Source organism: Lynx rufus, unplaced genomic scaffold, assembly GCF_022079265.1.
Source record: "Lynx rufus isolate CCGP_SWC_20201006 ecotype Redwood Valley unplaced genomic scaffold, mLynRuf1.p SCAF_25, whole genome shotgun sequence".
Classification (NCBI taxonomy): Eukaryota; Metazoa; Chordata; class Mammalia; order Carnivora; family Felidae; genus Lynx; species Lynx rufus.
The window spans coordinates 16,382,159-16,408,689 of record NW_025814840.1 but is presented as its reverse complement, the minus strand read 5'-3'; the positions used below and the strand labels follow the sequence as shown (position 1 = coordinate 16,408,689).

Below are 26,531 nucleotides of genomic sequence, written 5' to 3'. Positions count from 1 at the left end.
CCAGGGTGGGCACCCTCGCCCCCCTCTCCCACCCCCCTGATAAGCACCCAGTATTGCCTGCCTCCCTGATGCCTCTCCCGGCAAGGTGCCGCCCGGGAGCCTCCTACCACGAGGCGCTGCCTGGGCTGTGGACGATCTAGGATTATGTTCCCTGGCGGCTGTTTTGATAAGGCTGAAACTCAGCTCTTTCATAATGTCGTGTTCATTGCTGATAAGGCTTGTCTTTTTCTTTTCCCTTGTCCATTATGGAATTAACGGCACATGTTGGTGAGAGCAGGCTCATCACTAATACATGTGGGGCTGGGGCAAAGATACAGCACGAGGCACACATACCGTGTATCTGAATGTTCAGAGCTCTAAATCTGCCTGGTAAATGGCCGAGTATTGCAGGTTCTGTTGTCCTAAGTTGCGGCTTTGAAGTATAAGTTTTATTATTATTCAGGTACGGTAAGGCCACCAGGTCAGGAGATGACTGTCCTTGAAAAGAGAGTTTGTAACTCATAGGTTCCCGGGGGAGGGACACGCCACACCCTGGGGGCCCCATGGGAAAGCACAGGGCTCAGTCAGGAGGCAGAAGGACGGAGGGGAAATGTGAGCAAGAGACTTTATTTTGAGGGGCAAGGAACAGGTGCATCAGGGCACACAGGCTGAGGACTAGTTAGTTCGAATCATTCCAGGACTCCAGAGCATCGGGCTGTCCTCAGTTGTCTGGTACCTGGCCCTGGGTGACAAGGGCCGGGGGATGGTGGCCCCGAGTGAGAGCTGGATGAAGGAGGTGGCTCTGGATTGGTTGGTTTTCATACGAAAGGCTTCGTCTCAGGCGATGTGTTCACTATCTCGGGTGGTCCTTCCAGGATCAGCAAAGCTCATAACATATGGAATTATTGACTCACGGTGTTGTATATCTGAAACTTCTATAACATTGCATATCAATTAGACTTTCATTAAAAGATTAATTAATAAATTAAATAAATAAGTAGCCATGAACTGTAAGAAAATAAAAATATGATTAGTGCCCTTGGCAAATATAACTTCTTAATGGTTGGAGACCAGGTATGGATTTAGAATTCTTGGATCCCTTGGATTCTGTGCCAGAAAGCTGACCGCAGGACGGTTGGCCATGGCCCCCAGCCCCCCGCTTGAGGGCTGGCCCCTTTCTTTGTCATCTCTGTCATCCGTCAACCATAAGCACCACACACACAAGACTAAAGACACACTAGCTTGCATGTCCAAGCTCTGTCCACCCCTTTGTGGTGAGGCTTGAGTGTGCTACCACATCCCCTTCTGGAAGGAGGGATGGGCTTCCTCAGGATGCTGAGTGTGCTGGGGGGAGACAGCCCTCAGCTCTCAGTCTCTTTGGAGATTTCTGGGGATGCCAAGGTTCATGCCTGGACCCGGCACCCAGTCAGTGCAGGGGCATAAAGGCCTGGTCCATCATTACAGCCTGGAACAACTCTGGAGGACTGCCTGGCTCCGGAGCCCCCGTAGGTTGGGCTGAGGCATTTGTCAGGGCTGTGCTGCAGCCCAGCAATCCTGCTCCTCTCTGAACCCCCACAGGCTCTGAGCTGAAGGGCACTCCTCCATAAACACCTAGCTCACTTAGCACCCCCTCTCGCAGCCAATCTCCTTACACCCTCCCCTGCTGACCACCAGCCTCCCAGCCTCCCACGGCCCCTTGGGCTTAGGGATCCCTGGGCCGCTGGTGCTGGATACCCTGAGGACACTAAGTTGAGGAAGAGGCTTGCCTGAGTTTAAGAAGTGGGCCCAGGGACATTTGGGTGGGGAAATTCCAGCGTCCTGGGTCCCAAGAGCACAGATAGGAACTGCAAGGGTTGTGGCCCCCTGGCCCTGTGGGGAGGGGTTGTGTGGAGAGGCCCAGAATGGGGTCTCTCGGCTCTAGGCCCCTCCTGCGTAGGTCGTAGGGCAATCCTGGACTGAAGAGTTTCGGAAGATGAATGGCTTTGGGCAGAAGCAAGAGGCTTCGCTCAGGTATTTTCCTGGGAGATTTTATACTGTGTGATCTCTCCCACCTGGCACGCGTTTGTCATGTTTTCTCTCTGTTAATTTTCTCAACGGCCTGACTTCGCCGCCATGCGTGGGCTGGGTGTTGAAGGAAAGGAGAGGCACACGGGCTTGCATCTGGCCCTCTGTGAACACTCGGTCCACGAGCAGCAGATGCGTGGTCCTGCGTGGCTGGTCGCGGGGCCACGTGGGGGTGACAGGAAGTATCTGGACGTGGGCACCGCGTGTGCGTGTATGTGTGGGGAGGGTTGTCCCTAGGAGGAAGGAACCTCAGAGTCAGCTAAACGCATACTTTTGTGAAACTGTCCCCAAATGGAAAATGTTCCCATCTCACCAGGTGGCTCAGTGTGACCCATCTGGCCTTTCCCCCCCCGCTTGTTACGGAAAAGGTTTGAGACAATATGTCAACAACAAAACTGTAGGTAGGAACTTAGATTTTTAATTTGCAGATATATTTGAAACATTTTTAAACGTTTATTTACTTTTTTTTTTTACTTTTTTTTTTTCAACGTTTATTTATTTTTGGGACAGAGAGAGACAGAGCATGAACGGGGGAGGGGCAGAGAGAGAGGGAGACACAGAATCGGAAACAGGCTCCAGGCTCCGAGCCGTCAGCCCAGAGCCCGACGCGGGGCTCGAACTCCCGGACCGCGAGATCGTGACCTGGCTGAAGTCGGACGCTTAACCGACTGCGTCACCCAGGCGCCCCAAACGTTTATTTACTTTTGAGAGAGAGAGAGAGAGAGAGGGAGAGGGCACGAGCGAGGGAGGGGCAGAGAGAGAGGGGGACAGAGGACCCAAAGCAGGCTCCACGCTGTTAGTGCAGAGCCTGGGGCGGGGGCTCCAGCTCACAAACCGCACCTCATGCCCTGAGCGGAAATCAAAAGGCAGATGCGTGACGGACTGAGCCACCCCAGCGCCCCACATCCACAGATATTTTATCTCCTTGGGGATGTCTCATTGAGACGCCTGAGTCTGCTTGCTCCTTTCGGCCTCTGGGCACAGTGGGGAGAGGCTGGAGGTGCTGCGCGAGCTGGATCCTCCGGGCTGAGCGTGCCTTGGAGGTGGGAACTGTCTACTGGCTGGTAAAAGGCATGGCCTCCATTCAGAGCCTTGAACGGAACGACACCCAGGGGGAGGGATCACCGGGCAGTGGTGGCTGCTAGCTGGCCCTTACGTAGACAAAAAAGCCAGTTCACTTTTGGCCGCCCTCACAGCCTGCAGGAGGTAGTTGTCCCCACGTAACCCAGGTTCATCCGGATTTGTGCTGTTCCGGCGCCCGCCAGCTAGGACGGACGAGGCACAGGAAGGGCAGGGAGTTGGTGCCTCAGTGTTGCAGGAGGCGTTGTTGATGTCTTGGTGTTTATTGTATTTTATTGTTTTTATAGGTATGAATCACCTTAATCTCTATAATAACACAATGAGATAGGCATGTTAAGGTCCCATCAAAAAGACAAAAGCCTGGGGGCGCCTGGGTGGCTCAGTCGGTTAAGTGTCTGACTTCAGCTCAGGTCATGATCTCATGGTTCCTGGGTTTGAGCCCCGCGTCGGGCTCTGGGCTGACAGCTCGGAGCCTGGAGTCTGCTTCGGATTCTGTGTCTCCCTCTTTCTCTGCCCCTTCCTTGCTCATGCCCTCTCTTTCTCTCTCTCTCTCTCTCTCTCAAAAATAAATAAACATTAAAAAATTTTTTAATTAAAAAAAAGAAAGATGAAAATCTGAAGCACAGAGTGGTTAAGTGTCTTGACCAAGGACACACAGCTAATACGTGGCTTAGCTAATGTTCACCTTGGCAGTCTGAATCCAGAATCTATGCCATCAACCACTGTATATCATGGAGTCATGGAAATATGCATGTCTTAATTTTCTCTCACGGTGCAGCCAAACTGTGCAACAAATCCTATGCTTGAAATTACCTTCCTGGTTTTCCACCAGAAATTTTCTTTTTCTTTTTCTTTTTTTATTTCACGAGTAGAACCCAGTGATTCATCACTTATATATAACACCCAGTGCTCGTCCCAATAAAGGGCTCTCCTTAATGTCCATCCCCCATCTAACCCATCCCCGCCAACACCTCTCCAGCAACCCTCAGTTTGTTCTCTATCTTTAAGAACCTCTTACGGCTTGCCTGATGACTTGGTATTTAAACACGGGAGTTTTGCCATCTTCTCTGTTTATTTCATTCCTCTGGCACCTGCCCCTCTCGTCCCCATGTGCTCTGTTTTGTTTGTAATAGAAACTGAAGTGTGTCCGTAGATTCATTTCTTTCTCAGCTCGTAGGTCCTCTTTTCCAGGGAGCCTGTGCGGCCTTCTCTCTCCCCCTCAGCCTGGATTGCATCTGTCTCTCTCCTGCACCCTCGCCTGAGTCGTTCTTTGATGACCTCAGGTGCTTGGCGTCCTGATAATCTGTTCTGATTTCTGTCTCCTTATCAGGTTGAGAACATAAACGGCATCATCTTCCTTGTGCTTCCCCAGCAGCTGGCACAGCACCCGGCCTGTGCTGGTGTTGCAAGATATACTGGGCACCTTCTCTGAGCTCAGGACTGTGCTAGGCACTAAGGGTTCAAAAAAAAGAAAACCCTAAAGCGTCCGGGTGGCTCAGTCAGTTGAGCATCTGCTTGATTTCGGCTTAGGTCATGATTCTAGGGTTGTGGGATTGAGCCCCGCATCAGGCTCTGCGCTGAGCGTGGAACCTGCTTAGGATTCTCTCTTACTGGGGGCGCCTGGGTGGCTCAGTCGGTTAAGTGTCCGACTTCAGCTCAGGTCATGATCTCACAGTTGGTGAGTTCAAGCCCCATGTCAGGCTCCGTGCCGACAGCTCAGAGCCTGGAGCCTGCTTCGGATTCTGTGTCTCCCTCTCCCTCTCCCTCTGCCCCTCTCCCCTGCTGTCTCGCTCACTCTCTCAAATATAATAAAAAAAGAAGATAGAATCCATGAGGATCAGCCATGTCCCACATGAACTTGATGGCTATAGGAAGGTCTGAAAGGTCTGGAAGCCTGCAAGAGGCAAGAGCACCATGGGAAAGAGGGGGTTCAGGGCAAGCAATCCAACTCTTGTAGCCCAGAGAGCATTTCGGTGGGTGGGAAGGCAGAAAACATTTGAGGAGAGTGTTCCAGGCAGAGGAAACAGAGCCAAGACGTAAGTCTAGGAGTCAGACAAAGCAGTGCATTGGGTCAAGACACCACCGTGGAGACGGGGTGGGAGGGCACCCGGATGCTGGACCCGGGGGCTCTGAAGCTGCGGGACTCTGTCCTTCCCCCTTCCCTGTTAGCCCGTGTCGGCTTTGTCCTCTCACTGTGCCTAAACTCACTGTGCAGGCAGCATCCAGCCCTCGTGTTTCAGCTTTGGCTATGGAGAGGGCAGGTCCTCTTCAGCCAGTGCATGTTTGAAAACTCGGGATCGAGGAGCCACTTGGTTCATACGAATGTGTCTTCTACCCGGGACAGACTCCGCTAAGGTGGTGGGTATGCCGGTAAGGGGCCGAGTTGAGGATGGTGAGCACCCCGGAAGGGAAGGGTGCTGGGCAATCCCTCTGCTAGAGGTGGTGAACGTTGGTTGATATGCTACGGGACTGGGGAGCAGAGCAGTTGGTGTTAAAAGCGTTCCCTCTGTATCCCCACGCCTCCCTGCCAAGATCTGCTGGGTGCAAGGGGCGGGCCATAAGTGGGGTGGCTGCTTAGTTACTTCTCAAGACAGCTGAGAGGGGCACAGCCAACATGGAGACCCATGTAGCTGGGGGTCAGATTGACTTCAAAGGGTTGTCATTCCTTGCCCTTGAGCACAATCTGAGTTCTGCTGCCCACGTTCCAGGATCTCCCTTCCAAGGGCGATAACCCAGGTCAGACCTAGGGTAGAGCACCTAGGGTTTCAAACAGAGAGATGCCAGGTTCAAATATTTAACAGTTATGTATGTAACTATGTAGCCTCTGTGTTAGAGGGAAAAGTAAATTCTTCTGTGAAACATAGAATGCCTTGGGTGGGGGGGAATTCGTCAATTATGTTTCATGACAATTGGGCAGTAGGACTATGTATTTGAGAACATATAGACTTTGTCATAAAACTGAAGTGGGTTGGGGCGCCTGGGTAGCTCACTCAGTTGAGCATCTGTCTTTAGCTCAGGTCATGATCTCATGGTATGTGGGTTTGAGCCCCACGTCGGGCTCTGTGCTGACAGCTCAGAGCCTGGAGCCTGCTTCAGCTTCTGTGTCTCCTTCTCTCTCTGCCCTTCCCACCCCCCAACTCGTGTTCTCTCTCTCTCTCTCTCTCTCTCAAAAATAAACATTAAAAAAAACCAACAAATGAACTGGATCTGAATTTTTTATTTACTCCTTGAATTAACTTCCCTCAGCCTCAGTCTCCCTATCCTCAAAAGGGATTTATTTAGAGAGTTATTGTAAATGAGATCACGCACACACATGGCCATCATGCCAGCACCTTGTGTGAACTCACTTTCCTTAGCTCAAGAAGATCAAATGTGGATTTGGGCTTTTTTTTTTTTTAATGTTTTTATTTATTTTTGAGACAGAGAGAGACAGAGCATGAGGGGCAGAGAGAGGGGGAGACACAGAATCCAAAGCAGGCCCCAGGCTCTGAGCTGTCAGCACAGAGCCCGACGCGGGGCTCGAACTCACAGACCGCCGAGATCATGACCTGAGCTGAAGTCGGACGCTTCACTGACTGAGCCACCCATGCACCCCTGGGCTTTTTCTTCAAACACAGATTAAGAAAATAGTATTCCGTTTTGAAAACCAAGCCCCACATTCTATTCCTTGTTCTGTCTGTCAAAAAGAGGGGAAGTAAATCATGTGTGCATGTGGTACGTGCATGCGTGTGTGCATGTTTGAGGGAAGTGAGGAGAAGGAAAAAGAAGAGTGTATGTTCTCAGATGTACACTACTAGGCAATGCAAATAAATAGACATTTTAAACAGTTTTTAAAATATCACAGGGGCCCCCCGGGTGGCTCAGTAGCTTAAGAGTTCGACTCTTGATTTTGGCTCAGGTTATGATCTCGTGGTTTGAGTTTGAGCCCCAAGTCAGGCTCTGTGCTGACAGCCTGGAGCCTGCTTGGGATTCTGTCTCCCTCTCTCTGCCCCTCCCCTGCTCATTCTCTCTCTCGCTCTCAAACAAATAAAACTTAATTTTTTTTTTTTTAAATATTGCAAATGGATGTTCAGGTCAGAACTCTTTCAATTACATGTGCTAGAAAGCTGAAGGCAAACCACAGCCCACAAAGGTCGGTCTGCAGGGAGAGCTGGGGAGAGTGGAATTGTCTTTTCATTTGGTAGAAACATTTGGCTGGCGAGGACATGTGCATGGGGGCTGTGGCGTGAGGTGCTGGGAGCTGATACTGTTACCTTTTTTTCCTGACCTGCTTCCCATACCACGCCTACTTGGTTTTCCTTCTTGCCATTGCATTGTGCTGATTTATTAGGCTGTGTGCTTCTAGGGCACCGGCACATTGCATGCAGGAGCAGGTCTGAACTGGGAAAGTGAGAATTACTGTATCAGATGATACCCAATTAACTCTTGACAAGCACAGCAGGTGAACCTGGAACTCGGGCTTTATCTTTTACGTAGCAGAATCAGTCACTGTATATTAAAACGTTTTTTAAACCTCATGGAGCTTAGCTACTCATTTCTCCTTTCTTCCCACCTGCCCGCCATCTCTTCCCATATATGCAGGGGTGGTTTTTACAGACTTGAGTGTCAAAATGGACAAGTCCCTGAGATGCGCTCTGAGTTCAAGGGCAGTGGGTCGGGGATCCCTGAGGCAGCCATGGGGCATCTGGGCAGCCAAAGCCACACGCCATCAGGCAGAGCTAAATAGTGCAAGCGGCAGCATAAACATAACTTCAGAATAATTAGTTTTACTTTCTTTGTGGGCACCTGAGTCCCATGATGATGCTCTAGCTCTGAAAAAGCTTTTCCACCCCCTGACCTTTGGTGCCTCTGCCAGTGAGGTTATTATAACACGACATTCTCACTCAGATTCCCCCAAGGGGAACGTCTGGATGAAAGAGTTCATCTCCGCATCTACTTCCAGGTGTGGCTGTGACATTGGCAGTGGAAGGTCGGATCTTGCGCCCTTGGACCGGCCCATGTCCTGCAGACACCCTGTCTTCCTTTGGCGTGGGATCATGTACCCCATCGACTAATCTTAATGTAAGCTCAGGGAAAAAATGATTCGGAAATTAATGGGAAAGTAAAATAATATGACTTTAAATGCCCGATATTCCAAAACACAAATCTTATTTTCTGTGCAACTGCTGTTTCGGATTATCCATGCCTCCCCTGGCTTCAGCCAGCATGGAAAATCCTTCAAGATCTCTACTTCATTCACTTCCGCAGGGAGTCATTTTTTAGCCCCCTCAAGCAGGGCGGCATCTCTTCGGTGATTCTCCCAGAATGAGTGCTGCTTTAAGTTTCCACCACTGAACTGAACAACCTGCTTTTATTCATCATGCATTTATGTCACCGAAGCTGGTGTTCTTCAGGCAAAGGGCAGCGTCAGATTCAACTCTGCAGCCAGGCACGTTTAAGAAACTCTGGATGGATATAAGAATGAGAGTCAGGCACACCCCCAAAGAGAAGTCTGCTCTCTGGTACCATTTATTAATTCTGTCAGATCCATATCTGGTCATTTTTCTTCTCCCTGCAAATCTCTTATGGACATCAGAGGAAAAAGAGAAAGAGAGAGAAATTAACAACAGCACTGAATAATGACCTGCCAATGAGAAGTGGATCCATTGCTAATTTAGTGATGGTGTATTTATTTGGTTCCAACCCTAGGGAATTGACCATAACCACTCTAAGACCCAGGCGGGATTGTATCCTGTTTAACTCAGGAACCCTCTCTTGAGATTCAGTTTAAATGACTACCACACATCGTGGTAACAGAAAAATCCTGTAAATAAACAAACTTATACATGCAAATAAAAATCTGTTTGTGAAACCACATGAAGTTGTTATCTTATTATTAGGAGTGAGGCAACATGAATATAATAACAGAGAACTGTTAATCATTTTTCTCATCTCAACCTACTATGAAACCACCTATATATGAATATATATTTATATTACAAAATGGTAATTTATTTTAAGCAAATATGTTATCAGCCTTCTTCCGTACAGTTTATATACAATCAGGTTTCCGTTTGTTGATGGCTGTTTTCTGCAATTGCCTGTGCTCTTTGTAACTCTGACTTCTTACAGCATCTTTGTACTGTCCTTAATTTACTCTGTCTGTGAACACCTGCTCCATTTTGTTGGTGGCTAAAATTTCGCATGCGTTTATCCAATGTGCATTTTCTGAGCCCTTGTGTTATTTAAAATAGAAGTCACGGGTTCCCTAACAATGGGCTCTGGGACATTCCCTCACTGGCTGTGTGACTTTGGTCCTACTGCCCCTCTGTTACCTATATAAAATAAGGATAACGATAGAGCTGCTCTGTAGGTACCATCATTATTTAATATTTAGAACAAGGTGTTTAGAACAGTACCTGCCACCCAAGAAGTTCTCAAGGATATCATTATATCATTGATATCATTACCTTGGTATCGCGGTTTCTGCACAGTGAGTTTCCAATGTGACAAGATCACTCCGGTATCAGCAGGGACTCATGGCTGGTGTTTCCGTCTTGCCCTCCAGTGTAAAACTTGACTTGTGCTTCATATCATGGATTCTGCCATCTTTCAAGGTCCTAGACAATACTGTTCCATCCCACGTATCAAGACAATCAAGCTGCAAGTCCATTTTTCTGTGTCGTTGACTTCCCTGGGTCTTTGTTAGCTCGATGTTACCACTTCATCTCCGTGCATGGTTTAACTACTCAAATAAACACATTCTTCATTCACTCAAGTAGAATAATACTTTAGATATTTCACAATTTCTCAGAATTCAGCAATTTCTCTTTTGCCTTTCACTTCTTCCTTTTGGAGGATTTTACTCATGGGAGCTGATTGTGTCTACATTGATCCTTGAATAATCATCTTCGAAATCTGATGACTTCTTTCTGTAAACCAAGGCCAAGCCTTGTGTTACTAGAATTATTATGTTAATTGAAAATTCCAAGAAAATGGCAAATGTTAGACAAAATTTGTGATTAATGCTAAACTGATGGGGTGCCTTTGGCTTCCATTTTCAAATTTGAGGTCATACTGTGCTGATCTCATGATGCTGTCTTTATTGATTGAAGGTGGTGGGGCTGAAGTTCTTCATAGTCAAATGCTTCACTCAATCTGATAGCAAGTCATTTCCTTTACTATCGTGACAAATATTGCTGTCCCTTTATTATGCAAAGAAAAAATACAATGCACAGAAAACCTCGTTAGATTTGTTTTCCACTTAACATTCTCTTACCTTCCTTGTTTACACTGTAAAGGATATTGCTGGATAACGCGGTAATATTTTTTCATCAGACTCATCGGGACATTTTTGGATCATCAGTTATCATGAAGATTTATGGAAAATGTTGCTGTGCTCTCCAGGGGGAAGTCAGCGTTAGAGTCTGGCCCCCAGCTCTCTCGGTGTCCCTTGATGGCATGTCTCTTTTAGATTTAAATAGTGCCTGGCATGAAGTAGGACCCGGGTTAAATTCCTGAAACGTTGATTTGTGTTTGTACCGTGCACTCTGCTAAATGTTTTCACAGATTTACCGCATTTAATTATCAATCAGTTTTTGTTTAATTGGATTCATGAAATTAATTATATGAATCCCATTCTGATAATATTGCCTGAACCTGGAAACCAGATCCCCTCAGCAAATGGAGCAGAGGGGAGGCATTTGTGCATTTTCCCTGTAGTGGTCAGCCTCCTTCAACCATCCTTGGTTCCTGGAAGCTTGCCTCAATACCACTACCACCCTTTTGGTCTCTGCTCTAAGACCCGGTTAGAAAAAGAAGGGAAAAAAGAAGGGAAGGAAAGATGAGCTCTATTCTCAATGCATCTGGGGCATATTATTTAGGAAGTTAAAAACTTAAACTCCCTGTCTACAGTCCTGGCTTCTCTGGAAGGTTACTAGTCAACCTAGTGAAAATGTGTGCAAGGCATTTTAGGCTGGCTGGCTGGGAGATGGGTCAGGATCCAGTATTTCAATGCAACATCCTTTTCGGATGGTGGCCTCCAGGCAAGGGGAAAGGCTCATCAAACTGCCTGGGTGTTCCTGTGTGGGTCCTAACTACCATAGTTATTTCTGAACAGAAGCATGAATATGATAGATACCCGGATTACTTTTAAACATAAGAATATGGCTTTCTTGTCCTCAAGGGAGGTGCTGTGAATTTTTGTCCTTTGGAGGAAAGGTGGTATCACAATGTAATTGTAGTTACATATGATCACCGCGGGCTTCTTAAGTTACTCTCACTCTGTCAGTGACAGCATCTAGTCTCATCGCTTCACACACCAGTGCCTTGCAAATGTCCATCGGCACGCCAGACCTTTTCTCGACTCACATAGCCAACTTCATACTTGACATCGCCACCGGATGGCTCATAAACTCAACTTTATCAGATCCAAAATTGGACTCTTTTTAAGCTTCTCAATTGCTTTTATCGCTTCCAGCTTATTGAGGTATAATTGACAAATAAAATTGTGTAAGATATTTAAAGTATACAACGTGATGATTTGATACATGTATGCGTTGTGAAAGAAGCCCTCCCCCACTTCCATCTGGTTAATTAACACATCCACACATATTTGACTTTTTTTTTTTTTTTTTTTTTTTTTTTGGTGAGAACATTTAAGTTCTACTCTCAGCAAATTTCAGTCTGAGATTGAACTCTTGCTCCTCTCCCCAAACTGGGTTCACCTGCATTCTTTCTCCCTCGCTTCATGGCAACTCTGTCTTCCAGTGGTTCAGGGCAAAAACCTTGTAGTCATTCGAGATGGGTCTCTTTTTCACACTCCTGAATTCAATGTATCAGGCACTCCTGCTGCCTCTGTCCTTAAAATATATCTAAAACCTGCCTCTTATCACCAACTCCTGAGACACCATGGCCTCAGTCCCGCCCCGCCCCCTTGTCCCGGATGATCGCTGTAACCTCCCTGTGTCTCTCTGCTTCTCTCGTGTCTTCCTAGAGTCTATTCTCAACAGAGAAGCCATGAGCCAGTTTGTGGCCTTTCTTCTCCAGTGTTTTACCATTTCGTTCAGGGCACGCAAAATCCTGACACGGCTTTCCAGTAACTACCGCTATGTAACGAATCACCCACAGACCTAATCACTCAGAGCCATTTATTGTGTGTACAAATTCTGAGAGTCAGGCATTTAGACCTAGAGCAGCAGAAATGGCTGGTCTCTGTTTCCTGATGTCTGGGTCCCTCAGACTCTATGGCTCAAATTATCTGAAAGCTTGCTCACTCACATATCTGGCTGTAAGTTGAGACCTTCACCTGGGCTGTCAGCCAGAACACCTGTGAATGGCCTCTCCATGTAGCTTGGGCTTCCTCACAACATGGTTGGCTGGTTCCCAGTAGGAAGAGCCAGGCAAAAGCTGGACCCCAGCCTCAGAAGTTAAAGAGCATCCTTCCTGCCATTCTCCATTGGTTGTAATGTCATAACCTGTTCAGATTCAAGAGGAGGGAGACAGATTTCACTGCTTGATGGGCAGTGGCCAAGTTCTGGACTAGTGTGTGGGACCAGGAATATGACTGTGGCCATGTGCTGGGAATGTGATTTGCCACAGTGGCCTACATGATTGGAGTTGGCCTATTTCTCTGCCTTACTCTTTTTCCCAGAGAACATCTCCAGATTTTGCTGGAGGACTCACGTATGTTCCTGCCCTAGAATCTTTAGACTGGCTGTTCCTTCCGTTTACTGTGCTCCTCCCAGTATGGCTGCTTGTGTGCTCCTCTCCGCCCTCTTCATGCTTTAACTCAAATGTCACCTTCCCAGTGGTGCCTGACCACTCTGCTGCCCCGTTCTGATCCCCTTCTCTTGCTTCGTAGTACTTACTACCTTCTAAGTATTCTATGGAACTTTTATGTTAATTATTACCTGCCCCTACCAGAATTAAGCATTACATAAGCAGGAATCTTTATTGCTTCTGTTCACTAGTTTACCCCCTGGGCTTAGAACAGCGCATGGCACAAAATAAGTATAGAATGTGAAACAGAGCATTTCTGGTTGGGACATTCTGAGTTTTTGCAGTACTTGCTCCAGAAGAACCAGTGAGCAGATCTCAGCTACCTGGAACCATATCACCACAACTTATTCCCCATGCTAGCATAGTATCTGCCACATAGTAGGTGCTGAAAATAAATATTTAGCTAATTTATTTGGAGAAAAAACTCAACACAGCTTAACTTGTAAATGAGACCGACATAAATCAACACGATAGGACACCAACTTAAATAGTTGCTTTCATTGCGTACATTTCTGTTTTTATCTATTATGAACTGATGAACCAGAACTTTTGTTTTAATTTCTGTATAAATATTTGGTTTCTTTTTGAGGAATTTCAAGGTACGTTTTCCAGTTCCAAATATACCCTCTGTCCCTCACCCTTGCACATACATGTTGGCAAAAATAAGATCCCGAGAGCCCTCTAGGCAGAGGCTCAGGCAATAGGACTTCTGCTTTCCACACCCCCCAGCTTTAGAGTGTCATGCATGAATTACCTTTGAGAATAAAGGGTGAAATGAAAATAATAATAGGGGTGCCTGGGTGGCTCAGTCGGATGAGCATCCGACTTCAGCTCAGGTCACGATCTCACAGTCTGTGAGTTTGAGCCCCACGTCGGGCTCTGTTGTGACAGCTCAGAGCCTGGAGCCTGCTTCGGATTCTGTGTCTCCCTCTCTGTCTGCCCCTCCCCTGCTCATGCTCTGTCTCTCTCTCTCTCAAAAATAAATAAAAACGTTAAAAAAAATAAAAAAAATAATAAAGTCCACCTTAGCAATAATAACAGTGATGATAGAAATGGCAATAACATCAATGACAGCTGCCATCTGTTGGGGGCTTCTCTGCTGCCACCTGCTCTTCTGGGCACTTCATATTCACATCTCCGTCAGCAGTCACCTTCAGAGGAAGGCACGTTCGTTCCCCAGAGGAGGAAACAGGCCATCAGGGCTTGCCCCAAAATGTACCAAGTTTCTTTTTATTGGTAAAGTGCCTCTTTGATCCACGGGAGGAATAACAATCATCTGTTCCTTCAACATTTGGTGATTACGAGGCTCTGAGTTTCTCTCGAGGAGCCCGCTGATCTCCCAGCTTTGGAAGCCAAGCCTCTGATGTCAGCTACTGTCAGGATCACGTTTCCATGCGTTCCTCAGTTAAAGGGGCCGCAATCCCATGCTACCGCTGGTGAGGTTTTTTTGCTTCGTCCATAGGACGGGACTTGTTCCTCTTTCTGGTCTTTTCTTCATACTCTGCACCCAAGCTCTTGGCCACGAGGTGGGAAAGGGGAAAACGCACAGAACATAGCGGCTTCCATTCCAGACACCAAATGAGCTGTCTTGCCAGATGCCACGCGCGGCATGGTGACCTTGCCCCCTGGCTTCATCTCCGGCAGAGATGCTGAAGGCCTCAGAGCATTTCCAGCACCTCGCTCCAGGCAGCCGCCTCAGTGCATTCGAGTGTTTTCCAAACCTAGGATGTGATCTATCGGCCTGACGGCGATCCTTTGGGTTTTTGGCTTTTAGTCGAGCATTTTGGGGCTGTGTTCAATCTTTGCGTACAATTGCATCAACTTCGGGTTTTTGTGTTGCAGAAACGAGTGTGAAGGAGAATACTACGAAGTACATGGAAATCCTTGAGGATAAACTGCGTAGGTAAGGAGAAGAATTTCTACGTTACAGACTCCATGGTTCATCTGGATTCTTAATTGTAAAGGGAATTTAGTGAGAGCAGAGAAAAAGGCTAGCCCATTTGTGGAATGAGTTGACAAAGAAAAAACACACCCAAAGGAGCCCTTGGAATCCTCTAAGAGGATTGAAGCAGGTGCCATATAAACATTTCCTAGCCCTTTTCTCCTCTTTATAAAAAATAAATAGATTAAGATGTTTTAAAAGTGGGGGAGATCACAAGTTAGTTTCCATGTTCCATAAGAAGAATCTTCTTTGCCATGTTAAATTCCAAATTCATGCCTTGGTCTGTTTTTTTTTTTTTTTTTTAATTCTTTTCTTTTTAATGTCTGAAGTGGATTTCGACCCAGCTTATACACGTTTTGGAACAATGTAAGAAATACATATCTGAGGTTCTGTTTTGAATCCCGAATCAAAACCAGCGTGAAAATTTGTGGTCGCTTTTTTTTTTTTAAACCCAATTAGGAATTGAGATTTGAGAAACATTATGGATGTTGCAGCGTGTCAAGATGTTTCTCATTTTTGTGGATGTGTGCTCATGAAAATAAATCCCAGCCACCAGGATCTGTTCCTAATTAAGGAAACAAGTATGAGAATGTAATGTGTACTTTCTTCCCTGGGAGTCACTTAGCTTTATGGAGACCGTTTTGCTACTATTTTGGAAATTGGTAAATAACTCTTTAAATACACTATGCCTTAAAACTTTGTCAGCTGAGATAATGCCATCGGCAAAATACTTCTCCCTTAAGGGATTCTGGGAGGGGCTGCCTTGCTGAGTTCAGTTCTGCAGGGCAAGGAAGGTACTATGGGATTTGTTCCAAAGCTTGCAAAACAAGTTCTTCCAACCACTGACTGATAGCTCCCTGCCTCCAGACATGGAGAGGCTACGACCAAGGTAGTAGGTAGTGTGGGGTTAAGGAGGGCATGCAGGTATGGGCATCCTCGAAGGAAATGTCTCCCCTCCTTGGAAAGGAGGATATTCATCTGGGTCAGGTGCACTGCTCTGAGTCCGGCCTCCCCTCCCCCGCACGTTCCAAGGCACGTTTCAGCACGTGCCTTGTTGATCTTATCCGGCTACCATGTTTAGCCATAACCACCACACATATCGTTCGTTCCGCTAGGTTACTGGGCAGCAGGTTGGAATTGTAGGAGCTTGGGCGTTGGTAGAGAGACGCCCATTTAAAATGCAGCTTTACAGGGGCACCTGGGTGGCTCAGCTGGTTAAGCGTCCCACTTTGGCTCAGCTCACGATCTCACGGTTTGTCAGATCGAGCCCCAAGTCCGGTTCTGTGCTGACAGCTCAGAGCCTGCAGCCTGCTCCACATTCTGTGTCTCCTTCTCTCTCTGCCCTTGTCTTGATTGTGAATTCTCTCTCTCTCTCCCTCTCTCAAAAAGAAAGAAATAAACATTAAGAAAAAAAGTAAAATAAAATGCAGCTCTGCAGTTTATCCAATTCCCTCACCTCCAGTCAACATTCACCGTCAGCCTCTGTAGCTGTAAAGCTAAAGGAAGGTACCTGTCCTCTGGAGTTAAGGTGTGGGTTTTACCGAACAGCAGGGAAAAAGCCCTCACCTAGGTGGCAGTCAGAAAATTTTAGTTCCCTCCTCCTTCTGCTGCTCCTGACCTTCTCTCGCCTCTTCACTGGAACTGAGTGAACAGACATGCCCAGAACTCATCCTTTTCCCTCCAAGCCAGCTCCCCTGCTTTGTGTCCGGCCCAGAGAACGGCCCATCACCCACCTGGACCAGTCCTGGGACCTGAACCTGGCTGCCTGTGGGCCATCACCAACTCGAGCTCACTCCCCGGGCCCTCACCTCCCCCTCGGAGTCACAGAGTCCCCTGAGTCCTGCCAGGCCGGCCCCTTTTGTGTCCTCAAGCCCACCTCCCCCTCCCCCTGCTAGTATGGGTCTGTCTTCTCCCACTGAAGGACCGTAGTAGCCACTTTTTGATTTTCCGTTTTGTGTTGCCCTTCCCACTCCATTCTCCAAGTGGTCTTGAGCGAGCATCTTAAAATACAAATTTGGTCATTGCACATCCCTCTCATCTTAAGGATGAAGCCTGAGGATAAAGTGTGGCTCCTCACTCTTCCAAGTGGCCTCTGTGTGTCCTTCAGCAGCAGCATCCGTCATCACCCTGCCACTGTCCTACTCGTACTGATTCTCTTGTGTTTCTCAATGCTACTGTGCGTTTTTTCCGGTGGAGACACTAATTTAGACAGGGAAATGGTCAAGGGAAGTTATCCGGGGAAGTATTAGGTTCAGCCGTGTGAAATTACTGGTATTAGATCACATTGACCTAAGGAGTCTCAACCCAATATGTAGGGATTTGAAGTCATCTTCAGGAGGGTCAGAAGCTCTGGCCTGAGACTGGCCAGTGTCCTCGCGATGGCACGCTGGCATATTGGGCACACTTGCTCTCACCGCCCCCTCCCCTTGCAGGTGCACCAGTGGCTGCCTCCCCTTCCCCCCCACCCCAGCCTCCACACCAACTCTGCCTCCAGCTCCACTCCAGCTTTGCCCTTGCTCTACCCCACCCACCCCCCACTCTGCCCCACCCCTCCTCTACTCTGCCTCTGCTCCGCCCCCTGCTCTGCCCCCTCTCTGCCTTCACTCCGCCCCCTGCTCCGCCCCCTCTGTCTCCGCTCCGCCCCCTCTCTGCCTCCGCTCCGCCTCCTGCTCCGCCCCCTCTCTGCCTCCGCTCCGCCCCCTCTCTGCCTCTGCTCCGCCCCCACTCTGTCCCACCCTCCCTTCATTTGTCTACATCTTTTCATCCTTCACGTTTTAGGTGTCTCCTCTTTGAAGACTTCCATGACTCCCGAAGACTCCCAAAATGTGCTTTTGCCCTGAACTCTTTGCTTTCAAAGTGCTTAACAACAGGTAGTGCAGATGTCTGCCTTGTTCAGAATGTGTCCACCGTGATCTGACGGCGCTGAACAGTGTTAAGGGTACCCAACAAATACTTGGTGAGTTAATGGCTGAGCGAATGCAACGAATTTATAGGCACCACAGTCCCATCTTCCGTCATCTTCTGCCTCTCTCCCTGCCTCTCCGGCCACGTGGACACGGGACTCACATACATTCGTCACTTAGGCTCCTTCAGCCGCCTCAAATGACCACAGTGGTAGCTGCCCCATCCTAACAGCCTGCTTCTCGAGGGCCCCTTCCTTTGCTCTTTTAAGCTGTCAGGAGGCCTGGCGCAGATCTGTTTGAACTGGCGTCACAGCAGCACTGGACTGGGAGGGAAAGCGGCAAGCAGGCAGAGAGGCTGGGTGCATCTCCAGGTGTGCGCAGGTGCCTCAGAGCTGGAGGCCAGACTGGGTGCTGGGGAAGTGTGGTCACGTCAAGCTCTCTGCCTCCTGCAACGGAACCATCCTCCCCACCGGGCCTGAGGAGTGATCCTGTACAGTCCCGGTTCTTTCCCCGGAGAACCGACGTCTTGAAACACAAAACCACTTGTCGGGGTCCGAAGCGGTTTGCGTCTGGGTGGCCGCTCAGTGAATACTGCAGGATGTTGACCAAAGCAAGGCAATAGTTGCTGACAGAAGTCTTTGTTACCTACTCCAACCATCTGTAGCATCTCTTGGTCTTACCGGGATTTCGAAGTGAAAGTGGCTGAGAACTGAATAGATTGCTCATTTCCCATTAGAACGTATAGAATTTATGACCCGTGCAACAGCGAGATTTGGATCTGGCCAGTCATGATCTGGGAGACAAGTCTAAATGACAATATCTTTGTTACCATCTGAGTTTATGCTGAGACGAAAGAGGTTGGGCTCAAGGTCCCATTCTCTATCAAGAAAGTCAAGTGAATAAGGAAGTTAGGAAGTATCCGATTCTATCGGCTGTTCAAAGGGATACCTGCATAGGACAAAACACAAAACAGGCAAATGTTAAATGGGGGCTTTTAGTATATATTCAAACAAATATTTGCCTTTTAATGACCTGAGTTAAAGAAAAAAGAAAAGAAATTCCCTTCTAAATTTGAGTGCTTATAAAAATTCAGAAGGTTTTTCTTCAAAATGTGGTTTTAACCATGGTTTTGTGTGCTATCAGTTTTTTTAAATTTTTTAATTAAAAAAAATTTTTTAATGTTTATTTATTTTTGAGAGAGAGAGACAGAGTGCAAGTGGGGGAGGGGGAGAGAGAGAGAGAGAGAGAGAGAGACAGAATCTGAAGCAGGCTCCAGGCTCTGAGCTGTCAGCACAGAGCCTGACACGGGGCTCGAACTCACCAACTCACCAACCATGAGATCATGGCCTGAGCAGAAACTGAGAGTCAGACACCTAACCAACTGAGCTACCCATGCACTCCATTATCAAACTATGTTAAAGCTGCAAAATATTTAAGGGCACCTGGATACCTCAGTCAGTTAGGCGTCCAACTTCAGCTCAGGTCACGATCTCACGGTTTGTGGGTTTGAGCCCCGAGTCAGGCTCTGTGCTGACAGCTCAGAGCCTGGAGCCTGCTTTGTATTCTGTGTCTCTCTCTCTCTCTGCCCCTCCCCTGCTCATACTCTGTTTCTCTCTCTCTCTCAAAAACAAACAAACAAACAAACAAACAAAAAAAGCTGCAAAATATTTGATGCACTTTAAAGTATATCAATTATGCTATTTTACATCCTCAGGATACCTATTTAGTCAAGTATAATTGTAAATAGATAGTGAAGTTGTATATTTGTAAATTACATCCATAGGCTCTATTTCATATAATGTATGTGAGAATAAATATAGACATATATAAATATACATGGATATGTACACATGCACATATAAACACACAAACTTGCAATTGAGAAATGAACATATTTCATAATTATTCTACTTATTTTGAAAATTCTCTTTTAGTAACAATGCATTGACTGGAAGTCTATGGATCAGAAAGAGGTAACATTCTCTCCTTTAATATCTAACCTTACTATCAGGGAGTGACTTAGGCACCGGGGAGACTACGGCTTACCATTTCTGTATGTCGGCAACATTCCTCTGGCAAATACGCCTTGTTCTCCACAAGAAGATGAACTGATGAAAAAAATAATCTGAGTTATAAGTTAGATGCAGGTACATTCCTATTTCCCCTTGTACAAAGGAGAGATACTATTTGAGGATTTTTCCTTGCTCACGTGTTTCACGGATGTTCCTCCTTCCCTTGTCTTAGCTGGATAGGCAGGAGGGTGGGGGCAACCAGAGTGACATGGCCATGTGACAGACCCGGTCCCCTGGTGCTTTCCTCTCTATTCTCGCTGTTACATCCCTCCAACCTAGTGCCCCTCAACCTGGAGCCCTCTCCAACCTAGTGCCTGGCTGCACACTCATCCTTAATGCTCAGCACAATATTCCTTCTCTATAAAGCCTTTATGGCCTTCTCCTGCTTCCTTCTTGGTACCCACAATGGCACCCACTACCGACAATTTGTTGCAATGATTTGTGTCTGAGTCTATTAGGCTGTGAGATCCTTGAGAATGGGTTCCATGCCTGACTGGCTCTGTATTCCAAGTGGCCGGCTTGCTGTTTGGCATGTGATAAACGTTCAATAAGATTATATTTAGTGCAAGAATGAATGGCTAAATAGCAATTGGATCTGGAGACTTTATTTTTAACTATTAGATTTAAAAAGTTAAGGCAGCCTAAGAAGATATAATGCCCCAGAAATCCATTCGTCTTGCCATCAAATCTTAATGGCATGTAAGAGAATAGAACAACAACAACAACAACAACAACAACAATCTACTCTTAAAGAGTTTTCCCCTCTTAAAGAGTAAGAATAATCTTACTCCCTCAGATTTATTGTTTCCAGAGGTTAAGAGTTAAGTGTGATATTTTGGCCTGGCTGATTTTCCCTTGTGGCTAAACCTTGCTTTAATTTCCTTTGTCTCAATGATTACATATTCTCTGTTAGCTGTCTTTCCCAAAGACTCAAAAGAAATAGTCAAAAGTTGTATGGATGGGTTACCTTTTTTACTGACCATGTGTTATATCTCTAAGCATGGTGCAGGAGAAATTAATTATTGTCCAATGGCAAACTTGTGTCTCTGGCTAGTGTGAGCCAAGCCCTCCACCCTATGGCTATGAGTAGTGGTTCCGTTTAACCTTGTGGAATCTCTTAAATGCGTGACTAATGGGAAACGGTCTCTTCTTTTAGCATCTCTTGGTTCTATTGCTATCTTTTTTTTCTGCAGTTGAATATGAAACTTTGTAAGTACAGTTCACTGGATTATAGGTTATTTTTGTTTCCTTGTGCTCTTGTGTGTTTCTCGAGTGTTTTTTCCCCTTTGAGTACGTATCATATTTTTGTAATCAGAAAAGAGAAAAATCATTAAAATTTGTTTTGAACGTACAAGTAGTTAAATACCTTCTTAGAGGCCCTTCTTAGCTTTAGAAAGAACTATCAAACACTCATCATTTGCATCTGAATTTACTTTCAATTTTGGAGACTGATATATTTTTCTAAAGCGGATTTGGTTCTTTTTTTTTTTTTTTTGAGAGAGAAATACAGAGAGAGTGTGGGCAGGAGAGGGGCAGAGAGAGAGAGGGAGACAGAGAATCCTAAGCAGAGAATCCCGACACAGGGTTTGAACTCACAAACTCATGAAACCGTGAGATCATGACCTGAGCAGAAATCAAAAGTCAGATGCTTAAACAACTGAGCCATCCAGACACACCCTTAAAGGTGATTTCCTTCTTTTTAAAACATTAATGATTAGTTTCTAATTATCTTGAAGTTTTTGTATGGACAACTTGGTGGGAAATGGTAGTGGGGTGAACTCACTCTGCTAATGAACACCTAGCGGGAGTGAGCAGAGAGGGAGAGTCCTGGTGGCTTCCTACCTGGACGCCCTACTACCTCTCAGCTTGCCTGTGTGGATAGCTCTGCCTTCACGCCAGAAGTCAGCGGAAACTGAGAGTCAGACAGCTTACCGGAGTTCGAGAGTACCTATCTGGCAAAATTCTATTGACCTTCTATGTAAGCCAGCACAGCGTTAGACAAGAAGGACATGCAGAAGACTAAGGCAGTGTCCCTGCACTCAAAGGGCATACCATCTGGAGGGGAAGCAGCATTGTACACAGAACTGTGCCTGGTATGGGGACAATCTCAGACATGCCTCAGAGACCAAGGTCTGTTCCCTCTCGCAAGGCTCTCAGAGCCTGTCAGTCATGACCAAGAGCAAGTGTTGATGACCGATTGCCCACGATGTAACGAAGATGGGAATCACAGCTGAGGATGTGCTCTCTAAGGCACTTGTTTCTGAAGCAGCTACTACCCACACTTGGGTGTGGGAAGAACATTCTAGAATTATATTTTACTTTTTCATTTTACCCATTTACGTTTTGTCCTTGAAAACGGTCTCATTCTTGAAATGTTTTAGATGTTGGTAGTATTACAGGTACACAAGTTGTGAAACAAATACTAGGGTGCAGGCTCATGATTTTCATTACCGATGAGTTCAGACATAATAAGAAATACCCGAGATAGTGCCGAAGACAGTATTCCTTTACTTATTTTCTAAAACTGAACCAGATATCACATTTAGGATCCACCCACCCCATCCAGCAGCTGTCTTTGTCTCCGCATCCACAAAGGAAAAAGGGAGTTAATTCTACGAGGGAGGGGGCGACACTGAGACTGCACAAAGACGATGAAAGAGGCAGGGCATGGAGACGGAGGGGGCAGGGTGAGAAAATGCAGAGGAGAAGGGATTGAAAATGTGGTAGCAGCTATTGGTGACTTGGGGGGAGAATTCAGGAGCCTTATTCAGGTGTATGGCCCTTGGCGGCATAATGGCTGAAAGCCTAAGAGCCTGCATATCCTAGGAGCGTATTCCAAACTTGACCGAGCAACGCTAGCTTTCATGGCAGGCTTGGAGGCTTGCTCACCCCGAACAACGAATGGAATTCTTTGAGATCCGGCACATAATGCCCTTTATGCCAAATTATGCAAGGTAATTTTGAAGTTCCTGTGCACCTGGAACAATCCATTTTCAACCCATATTGAACTTATTTCAAAAGCTGTTGAGGGAAATGAATGAAAGAAATGGCAGCCGGTGGATAAGCAACTGGCTGCCATGGGAACCCCCTCCCCCCTCTTGGCACAAAGAAAAGGGAAGCAGACACACGTGGACACCTCCGTTTGTTTTTTCATACTTTCTGTTTCATTGCTGACATCTGCCTTCCTCCTCGCTTTCTTAACGGGCACACGTCAAACATGTTACTTCTCACCCCCAGACCTCGCTCCTTCACAGCGGGCTCGGTGCCTTTCTCGCGGCTTCTGCGTGGCCTTGACCCCTTTTTGCTTTGCCTCTGCTGTTCTCGGAAGGACGGAGATTCTCAGCTTCTTTCTTTCCCCTCCCTGATTTGGCGTGATCCTCCTACATCCACCTCCATTCCTCGCTGGGGGCTGTTTCTATCAGCTGTGTCCCTCTCATTAGCAGGCGACTTTTCATCCCTGCCTGGGAAGCAGGCTGTCTATTGAGTTGAACCCTGTCTGTCCTTTCAGATTTTATTTAAGTAGACGTGGCCCCCAGTGATTTCTCTGTCTTCTGGCTCCTCTCTTGTCTTCTGGCTACCGCATGCTTGCTGTTTGTTCACACTGCCTTTTAACTGTCCGTGTCCCGCCTTCTCACCTCAATTGCCCGCTCAGAGTTAGTTCTCCAACACAGGAAATACTTGTAATTTCATCCGTCGGTTGATACCTTTGTTAGCAAGCCCACACTTCCCTTCTAAAACCAGACAAATTGATCCTACGTATCTATGCAGCCGAACTTTACATTTTTTTTTTTAACGTTTATTTATTTTTGAGACAGAGAGAGACAGAGCATGAACGGGGGAGGGTCAGAGAGAGGGAGACACGGAATCTGAAACAGGCTCCAGGCTCTGAGCTGTCAGCACGGAGCCCGACGCGGGGCTCGAACTCACAGACCGCGAGATCATGACCTGAGCCGAAGCCGGCCGCTTAACCGACTGAGCCACCCAGGCGCCGACCTTTAAATAACACGGTTTGAACTGCGCTGGTCCACTGTGCTGGGTTTTGTTTCGTTTTTGTTTTTTATAAATCCAGTACAGTACTGTAAGTGTATTTTCTCTTCCTTCGTTTTTTTTTTTAATTTTTTAATGTTTATTTATTTTAGAAAGAGAGAGAGAGAGACAGAGCACAAGTGGGGGAGGGGCAGAGAGAGAGAGGGAGACACAGAATCCAAAGCAGGCTCCAGGCTCCGAGCTGTCAGCACAGAGCGGGATGTAGGGCTTGAATCCATGAGCCTTGAGATCATGACCTGAGCTGAAGTCAGTCAGACACTTAACCAACTGAGCCACCCAGGCACCCCTCTTCCTTACGATTTTCTTAATGACACTTTCTTTTCTCTAGCTTACTATAGTGTAAGAATTTGGTATAAAGTACATAAAACATACAAAATATGTGTTTATTGACTGCTTTTGTTATCAGAAAGGGTTTCAGGTAACAGTAGGCTATTAGTAGTTAAGTTTTGGGGGAGTCAGAAGTTCCATGTGGATTTTCAGCTGCCCATTGTTCAAGGACCAACTGTACATGGAAAGCCTTTATGAAAATATTCATGATTGGATTTTTCCCACTTTTGAATTTGGGGGCAATATGGCCATATTGTCTAATTTTCCAAGAGAAGCAATGATCAGTGATCAACATGTCATCATTGATTGTTTACATTTAATTTTTAACTTCATTTCCTCTTATACCAGAAAAACCTTAAGCATACTTAAAATAATAATGCTTAAATACATAAAGGCAAACATGCAGGAAAAAAAATAATACATAAAATATAACAAGACAGCATGAAGTTTTAAAAAGTAGGGGGAAAACAGAAGGAAAAACAAAGATAGGGAAAGTATGGGTCACATTTATACGGAATTGAGTCTGCATGTAGTAGTTTACTAGAAATGGAATTGAGGGTGACTGATTATTATATAAAACTAAGTTACATTTTTTTATGTGTATGTAAATGGTGTCATTTATAATAAGCCTTGTGGATCTACATTTGCCTTACAATTCACTATAATACTTTCCAGTTTCCAAGAACTCTAGTAATCAGTTTTTGCTCAGAAATAACTTTTTCCCCTGAAAGGTTCAGTTATGATGAATTCAGTTTCCAGAGTACTCAGATCAGTTGAAAAAGGCCTCCACACAGCTCTTCAGAAAGAGGAAGAGTTCCTGCCTCTGGAAACCCAACTCCTCCAATGAGGCATCTTTCCTTCAGGGCTGCCTCCACCTGAGTCCCATCTGGCCTCTACCCCTGGTCCACAAAGTGGGGCCAGAACCCACTCTTTCCTTCTGGGTGCACCTGCCAGCAACGCCCAGAAGCAGGAGTTAATATAATGGGTCTCCCTCCCCCAGAGTTATTACCATAAAAACAATCCTTAAACTCTCTCTCTGTCTTGACAATGATAACGAACCCGAGACATTTCAATTTTTTTCAAGTTTTTGTTTCAATTCCAGTTAGTCAATATACAGTGTTATATTAGTTTCAGGCATGCAATATAGTGATTCCACACTTCCATACATCACCTAGTGCTCATCACAAGTGCCGTCCTTAATCCCTACCACCTGTTTCTCCCATCTCCTACCCCTCCCCCCCACCGCCCACCCCTCTGGTAACCATCAGTTTGTTCTCTATAGTTAAGGGTCTGTTTCTTGATCTGTCTCCTCTCTCTCATATTTCGTTGCTTTTTTTTTTTAAGTTTATTTATTTATTTTGAGAGAGAGAGATAGAGAGTGTGAGTGAGGGAGGGACACAGAGAAAAAGAGAGAATCCCAAGCAGTTCTGCACTCTCAGTGCAGAGCCCAAGGCAGGGCTCGATCCCACTAACCATGAGATCATGACCTAGGTCAATATCAAGAGTCAGCCGTTCAACTGACTGAGCCACCCAGGCGCCCCTTGTTTTGTTTCTTAAATTCCACATGTGAGTGAAATCATATGGTATTTGTCTTCCTCTGGCTGACCTATTTCACTTAGCATTATACTCTCTAGCTCCATCCATGTTGTTGCCCATGGCAAGATTTCACTCTTTTTTATGGCTGAATAATATTCCATTGTACATGTATACCACATCTTCCTTATCCATTCATCAATCGGTGGACACTTGGGCTGCTTCCATATCTTGGCTATTGTACATAATGCTGCTATAAACATAGAGGTGCATGTATCCTTTTGAATTCATGTTTTTGTATTCTTTGGGTAAATACCCAGTAGTGCTGTTACAGAACCAGGCTGGATCGCTGGTGGAGAAACCAAGCGGCACTCAGAGATCTTGGTGGATCGGAGTTTTATTTCATACCAGCAGGCTCAGAGGAGACAACTTCTCCAAAGGTCTGAGTCCCCAGCACAAGCATGGGGGACAATTTATCGTCTGTTACTTACACATTCCGCATTAGTAGTAATTTGGCCCACGAGGCAAGTGGGGCAGGAAGAAGAACCCGGAAGGGGAGTCTTCGGTCGGGGACTGGAATTTCCCTATCAGTCCTGTTGACCATCTTGTAACAGATTTTTCCCTATCAGTGCAATTGCTGGGTCATAGGGTTGTGTAGAGTCTGCAACAAGATTGCCTCGGTTTGAGTGAGGCCGCTTTTGAGCCGTGGGCTGCCATTAGGTCAATAAATCCCTTCAAGATCCAATTTTCTGTTATGAAAACTGATCAATAATAGAGGAAGGTAAAGAATGTTTCTCACATACATTAAGGGCTTAATAAATGCTA

General features: G+C 46.3%; 1 protein-coding gene across 1 annotated transcript in view; it reads left to right on the top strand.

Moving 5' to 3' along the window:
• The window catches only part of DISC1 (DISC1 scaffold protein), a 307,604-nt gene that overhangs the window by 215,353 nt on the left and 65,720 nt on the right, over positions 1–26,531 (top strand). The window contains exon 9 of the mRNA XM_047088671.1: positions 14,725–14,785. Within this exon, the coding sequence (XP_046944627.1) occupies positions 14,725–14,785 (61 nt within the window). The remainder of the gene's footprint in view (positions 1–14,724; positions 14,786–26,531) is intronic.